This window comes from Microtus ochrogaster, chromosome 8, assembly GCF_000317375.1.
Source record: "Microtus ochrogaster isolate Prairie Vole_2 chromosome 8, MicOch1.0, whole genome shotgun sequence".
NCBI classification, from domain to species: domain Eukaryota; kingdom Metazoa; phylum Chordata; class Mammalia; order Rodentia; family Cricetidae; genus Microtus; species Microtus ochrogaster.
The window spans coordinates 42,214,067-42,221,640 of NC_022015.1; the positions used below are offsets into that span (position 1 = coordinate 42,214,067).

Sequence of the window (7,574 nt, forward strand, 5' to 3'; positions counted from 1 at the left end):
AAGAAAGGCCTATTCATCCTGGGGGGAGGGGCGCTGACAGACCAAGGAAAGAATTCTATCCAAGTCCAGCTTGGTGAACCATTGAGTTTATTGGGGCTACTTATAGGTGCATGGGTGACTGACTCAAAGGCAGTTACATCACCAGGAAGTCTCTTGGGTAATTTATGGGCAACTATACAAATTAAGAGTCTCATCTGCAGCATGGATGACTCACTAAGACCTGCACCATTGAGGAGCTCCTTGGGCCACTTACGGGCAGCTACAGTAAAGGAAGAGTCCCTTTTTCTGGTCAACTTTCCATCTCCTGTACAGCCTGGGGAGCAGTGGGGTCTCTGAGGAGCTCATGAAGGCTCCTGAATATGTACCTCCCCGTCATGAGGGGATATTAATAGGCCTGGTCCCATGAGTCTCCTGTGGGTGATCACAGCTGCTGATTCAGGACAGCAATGGTAATGTCTGTCTTAGAAGAAACAACTACACAGCAGCCTAGAAGGCCTAATCTGGGTTTAAATCTAAAAGCTGGAAGGGAACATCCCAGTCTTGAGAGTTGGGGTGCGTGGGGGATCAAAAAGTGCAGGGCTGCCGGGCGATGGTGGCACACGCCTTTAATCCCAGCACTCGGGAGGCAGAGGCAGGCGGATCTCTGTGAGTTCGAGACCAGCCTGGTCTACAGAGCTAGTTCCAGGACAGGTTCCAAAGCCACAGAGAAACCCTGTCTCGAAAAAACCAAAAAAAAAAAAAAACAAAAAAACAAAAACAAAACAAAACAAAAAAGTGCAGGGCTAAAGAACTGTAAACGGGACTTCTTTAGGTAGGTTAAGGTGCACTTCATCACCTCTGGCTTAATTACATAGGAAGTGAAAATAGCCAAAAGGTTTGGCAGGGTCTAGAGGTAGTTGGAGAGAAGTTCTGGGTAGGCAGAAGGAAGAAAGTAGAAATATCTGCTGAACAAAAGACAATGGTGAGGACAGGTGGTGGTGGCTGGGGAGAAGATGGACATCTACCTCCATCTGTTAGGATTTGTTAGAACTCAGAAAACAGTATTCTTCAATTGCGGCAGATTGTATTTTCCTTCCTTCCTTCCTTCCTTCCTTCCTTCCTTCCTTCCTTCCTTCCTTCCTTCCTTCCTTCCTTCCTTTCTGAGACGGGTTCTTTGTGCAACAGCTCTGGCTGTCCAGAAACTTGCTTTGTAGACCAGGCTGATCTTAAACTCACAGAGATCCAGCTGCCGCTACCTCCCGAGTGCTAGGATTACAGGCCACCACTGCCAGGCATAGGCAAATTGTATTTTCACAATCACAAGTCAAGCATGAATTAAAGCATTAAACATTTTCCAACAAGTTCGTTTTACAAAGCAATTTGAAACAAGGTCCTATAAGCCTAAAGTTCATAAAAGGTGGGTCATGGCTTAGAACTGAGAAACTCTAGCAGACTTTCTAGCTAATTTTTTTTTTTGAAAAGAATTCATTCCGTAGTCCTGGCAGGTACTTCATCCACCTCCCCTGATCTCCTGAGATCTGAGATTACCAGTGTGCCACACGGAGACTAATTTAGTAAGTCTTATTTCAGTATTGCTGATGATTCACTTAAGACTTGTCGAGGACAGGAACTTGGGGTGATGATGATACTGATAGTAATGAAGTCACGATGGTCTGTCCTTGTGAAGTCAAAATCATCAAAGACTCACGTCATCCCAGGTTGTGGCCTTCTTACACCACCTGTAGTCCTGGACAGCGAGGAACACCAGACCCCATCACACTGGCCGGGTGAGGGCTCCCGGCAGGAACCGGGAGCCGAAGCCCGGCCCTGGTTTCCGCCTTAGGGCCCCTGTAGGGTCTCCTGAGAGCCCTGCTCATGCCCCTCCATTTACAAGGCCTGCTGGGAGTTGTAGTTCAGCGGTAAGACGACCCGCTCGGCCCCGCCCCCTGCCGCGTTTCCTCGTCGCCCCATATGAGGGCGAAGACTCGGGACAGCGGGGCCGGGCCCAGAGAACTCCGGACTACAATTCCCGATGGACTCCAGATTCCAGTACGGTGTCACAGGTACCCGCGTCGTGATCCGCGCACGGACGCATGCGCACCGAACTGTGGCGGGACTCGGCCGCGTGCGCTTTCCCGCCCTCGCCACGCCCTGCGCCGTCCGTCGGGCTTTTCTCCCCCAGCTGTAGGCTCTCGCTCCTCCCTCTCGGTCGCTCCCGGAGTCCAGGCCCCGCCTGTTTCTCTCCCCCAGGGCCTCCTCCGTCCGCTCCTGTCCCTTGCGCCTCTGCTACTTCTGCTGAAGGCGGAGGCTCCATGTTGTCCCCTCAGCGAACGGCAGCGGCGGCGTCGAGAGGAGCAGGTGAGGCGTCCACTTTTCCCTGGACCCGCTCCGTGATCACCCACGCCGCCTCCCAGTGCTCCGGCTCCGAGGTGACAACCCGTCCCTGTCGCCGTCTTTCCTCCTGCGGCGACGGGGGCTGCTCCGCGGGGTGCCTCCGCTCCGAGTTCGGGGCGCGGGGCTCCTGGAGCGGGCGGTGGCCTCATGCAGGGCACCCGGTGCTCTGGCCCGTCGAGCTCCGCCCTGTGCACGGCAGGGCGTGCCGGGCGGCGGCGCTCTCCGGTGCCGGGAAGCCCGAGCCCGGAGCCTGTCAATCTTAACGGGCGGGGATCGGCTCCACGGTGGATGCTTTATTGTTTAGTCTTAAAGTTTTGGACTGCTGCAGTGTGGCCTTGGAGTTGAAACTTTTTTTTTCCCCCTCGGAACGACCTTGAGGCGCTGACAAGCTTTAGTAAAGTTCGTTTTCCACCCGCGCTAATCTCCACGTTAGAACTGGCCTAAATTGGTTGTTTTGTTTTGCAAGTTTTTTGAGTTAAGTTTGGGTTTTCCTTTGGCTTTTCCGAAGACATAAAACGAGGTAGTAAAAGTACTCAATGAAAGCCAGTTAGTCTCACCAAAACTATAGGAATGCGATTTCGCCTGTCACTTTGCCTGGCACTATTCTTGTTTGATGGGTACACTCCTGAAATGATTGCAAGTTTCAATTGCGAAATCTAAGGGGGGGGGGAGATGTGTGTGGCGAGAGTCAATAGTTTTGTTTGCAGATTCTTTTAGCAAATCTCTTGTTTTCAAATTTCAACATGAAGTGGAATGTTTTGTGAAAGGTGAAGGAAAACTAACGGACTAAAAACGACGTGGTTTGAAGTTTTGCTTTGGAGAAGTAGACTTCAAAACTCTGGACTTGTTATCAGTGCCAGGTATTTAGCCTCCATACATAGCGGAAAGTCAATTTTTGTACGGCTTTAATATGAGTAAAAGAACGTTTTATTTGCAGTGGTTAGAACAATAAGAAAACCAGGTAGGTGTAATTGTGTGGCAGAGTTAATTTTAGTGTTTAGTTATTAAAGTCTGTTTTGTTTTGTGACACTAGGGGTTGAACTCAGGTTCTTGCACTTTTGTGTTTTTTGTGAGCTTAATCCTAGTTCCTAGTGCTGTTCAAAATGGGGTTTTAAAAATTGTTGGCTTTTTGAGTTGGCATAATCCGTGCCTGCAAACCTAGCCCTTGAGAGTTGGAGGCAGACTGTGAGGAGTCAGCATCATGCTTGGCTACGTAGTGAATTGAATTTGAAGGTCAGTCTGGGTTACACGAGACCTTTCCTCAAACTTCCACCCCCCAAAAAAAATAAAAATAATAAAAAAATGGTTTTCTAAATAAAAATTATAATTACTAATTAAAATAAAATAGTGGAGCTGGTCCTGATGGTACATACCTATGATTTAACACTCTGGAGGTTGAGGCAGGAGAATTTCGAGTTGGAGGTTTTGTCTCAATCAATCAAACAAATAGTAGAGAATCATATGACAGAAATATGATGTTCAGCCCTGCCTGGGACCCATTCTGCTTGTACAAGGAGAGAACTGATTCTACACGTTGTTCTCTGACCTCCATATATGCACTGTACATGTGAACACACATTAAATAGATAAATGAAATAATAAAAAAATTTAGCCATAATAATCAGCATGTCTGTTAATCTTTTGTCTGTTATTTTGAGACAGTACCTCATGTAACCAGTTGAGGCTGACCTTAAACTTTTTTTTTTTTGAGACATTTTCTCTGTGTAACAACTCTGGCAAAACAAGTTCCTGGAACTTGCTTTGTAGACCAGGGATCTGCCTGCTTCTGCCTCCTTGCTGGGATTCAAGGCATGTGCCGCTACCGCCTGGCAGCCGACCTTAAACTTTTGATCTGCTTACCTCATGTGATTGCAGACATGTCCCATTGCACCAGATGGTGTTAAAAAGTTCTTTATGGTCTCATGTATTCATGTTCAGAAGTGGTAACACAACTGCAATTTAAAATTTGAATTTTAACTGGGTGGTGGTGGCCTTTAATCCCAGCACTCGGGAGGCAGAGGCAGGTGGATCTCTGTGAATTTGAGGCCAGCCTGATCTACAAGAGCTATTTCCAGGACAGACTCCAAAGCTACAGAGAAACCCTGTCTTGAAAAACCAACCAACCCACCAACCCACCAAACAAACAGATAAAAATCAAAGAAATAAATAAGGCTTTGAATTTCAAAAGTTTTCCTGACTGTCTTACAAACTCTAGGAGCATATTTAATGCTTAGGGAAAATAGTGAAGGGGGAGGATAATTAATTTAAAACAAATTCCAGTTGTTTTAGAATTGTGGTTTTATATTATCTAGAGACTTAAAGCCTGCATATGCTTGGGTTAAATGAGTAGACTAGAAAAGAGTTTGAGGCCAGCCAGGGCTACACAGAGAAACTCTGTCTCTCAAAAAACCAAAATCAAAAATAAAAGGCAGATGAAAACAACGAAAAGACCAAACCAGACTAAAACAAAACAAGAAACATTATTTAACTATATTTTGATACTAATTAAAACCTTCAGGTTAGATTTCCTGTGTTTGGGAAAGAGGCAAGTATAATCACTATTGAATTAATCCTGTTAAGAAAGTCATTTTTTCCCCTGGGGCTAAAGAGATGATGGCTCAGTAGCTAAGAAGAATTACTGCTTTTGCAGAGGACACATTTGGTTCCCAGCACCACATCCAGTCTGTACTCCTCACAACTAGTACAGACTGTACATTTTCCTTCAGGGCTTTGATCAATCACCACCTTCTTGTCTCCCTGGGTTTCTGCATGGATGTTCTGCCCATAAACTTGGGAAGGCACACATATATGCACATAAAACATTCTTAGCTGGGGTTTTTTTGAGAAAGATTTTTTATTTTATTTTATTTTTTTTTTGTAACAGCCCAGGCTGTCCTGGAACTTGCTTTGTAGTCCAGGCTTGTCTCAAACTCAGAGATCTGCCTACCTCTGCCTCCCAAGTGCTGTGATTAAAGGTGTGTACCACCTCCCGACTACCTGAATCTTTTTTTTTAAATTAAAAATGATTATTATTATTATTGCATGTGTGTGCATGATGGATGTGTATGGGTGTTTCTGCCATGGCCTCTGTGTGGACGTCAGAGGACAACTTTGTACATTCAATTCTCTTCTTCTGGGTTCCTGTGATGGAACTCAGGTCAGCAGACTTTTGAAGAATCATCTTTATGTGCTGAGCCCTTTTGGCTGCCTAGTTTCTGAATCCTAAATACTGGTTAGTTGTCATAAATCCATGTAACACTGACTTTCCTGTCCATAGATAAAATAGTTTTGTTTAGCATCTTGTGCTGAAAGCACAAATATTATCTATAGTGAATGAATTGGAAAAAAATTTCCTCCTAAACCCTTTAATTAGAATATACATTTCCCCCAGTATTCTTCTTGGTTGATGTCTTAGTCAGGGTTTCTTTTGCTGCAACAAGACGTCTTGACCAAAGAATAAGCTGGGGAGGAAAGAGTTTATTTGACTTACACTTCAGCATTGATGTTCATCACTGAAGGAAGTCAGTGATAGGACCTCAGACCGGGCAGGATCCTGGAGGTAGGAGCTGATGCACAGGGCTTGGGCGGGGGTGGGGGGGTTGCTTACTGGTTTGTTAGACAAGGCTTGCTCAGCTTGCTTTCTTATAGAACCCAGGACCACCAAGCCCAGGGATAGCACTCCCCCATTGATCACTAATTGAGAAAATGCCTTACAGCTGGATCTTCTGGCGGTATTTCCTCAACTGAGACTCCTTCCCTAGATTGTGCCAAGTTGACACACAACCAGCCAGCACAGTTGGGTTTGAGTAGTTTCACACAACCTTTTCTGTGTATCTGCTGGCACATTTACCACCTTAAGTTATAGTGCGCGGTAGAAGACTGAAAGAACTGCGTCAAGTAGTTACAGAGTTAGGAGAGGGCTTTACACTTAGCATACTTCCCTTGTCTGTGATGTTTTCTCTGCTTTGTGAGTCAGGAACTCTAAGGACTGCCAGCAAAGGCAAGGCGTGGAAATGGTATGCCTCCTTCAGTGTGTTGCTCTTCCCTTTAGAGAATGTTATTTCAGAAGAGGACTGGGAAACTCAGGTCATAACTCTACCATGAGTCATATAGTCTGCTCAGAAAAATGTGTCTGTAACTTTGGTTCCTGTGCTTTTCAGAAGTCTCTGTACAGTGAGGATGGTTCTAGTCCAGTAGTTCTTTTATTTTCAGTTGTTTATTTTTTTCTTAAAAATTTATTTATTATGTATGCAGTATTCTGTCTGCAGGCCAGAAGAAACAACCTCATTGAATTACAGATGGCTATGAGCCACCATATGGTTGCTGGGAACTGAACTCAGGACCTCTGGAAGAACAGCCAGTGCTCTTAACCTCTGAGCCATCTCTCCAGCCCTGTTTATTTACTTTTAAGGTTTTTTTCTTCTTAAGATTTTGCCTGTATGTATGCATGTGCAACATGTGCATACCTGGTGCCTGCAGAGATGAGAAGAATGTGGGATTCCCCTCTGTATGCTGTAAATATCATTGGTTAATAAAGGAACTGCTTTGGGCCTATAGCAGAGGTATAGGGGAACAGAGCTAAGCGACGGAGGAGGAGTTAGGGAGAAGCCATCTAAGCCACAGCCACACTGATACAGATTAATAGAAATGGGTTAAATTAATATGTAAGAGTTAGCCCATAAGAAGTTAGAGCTAATGGGACAAACAGCGACTTAAATAATATAGTTTCTTTGTGATTATTTTGGGGGCTAAGTGGCTGTGAACTATCTAGCGGTTTCCCTACAATGGAAGAAGGAATCAGATACCCTGGAAATGGAGTTATTGACAGTTGTGAGCTACTGTATGGGTCCTGGGAGCCAAACCACTGTCTTCTGCAAGATCAAAAAGGGTCTTTTTTGTTTTGTGTTATTTTTGTTTTTCAAGACAGGGTTTCTCTGTAATTTTGGAGCCTGTTCTGGAACTCAATCTAGACCTGACTGGCCTCAAACTCAACAGAGATCTACCTGCCTCTGCCTCCCAATTGCTGGAATTAAAGGCACTCACCACCACTGCTGGTTCAGCAAGGGTCTTAACTGCTAAGCCATTTTTCCAGTTCCTTAGTGGTTCTTTTTTTTTTTTTTGGTTTTCGAGACAGGGTTTCGCTGTGGCTTTGGAGCCTGTCCTGGAACTAGCTCTGTAGACCAGGCTGGTCTCGAACTCAC

The 7,574-nt window shown here is 45.3% G+C and overlaps 1 protein-coding gene across 1 annotated transcript in view; it reads left to right on the forward strand.

Moving 5' to 3' along the window:
- The first annotated feature begins 2,053 nt into the window (after positions 1-2,053).
- The window catches only part of Atl3 (atlastin GTPase 3), a 47,427-nt gene continuing 41,906 nt past the window's right edge, over positions 2,054-7,574 (forward strand). The window contains exon 1 of the mRNA XM_005351878.2: positions 2,054-2,337. Within this exon, the coding sequence (XP_005351935.2) occupies positions 2,073-2,337 (265 nt within the window). The 5' untranslated portion in view covers positions 2,054-2,072. The remainder of the gene's footprint in view (positions 2,338-7,574) is intronic.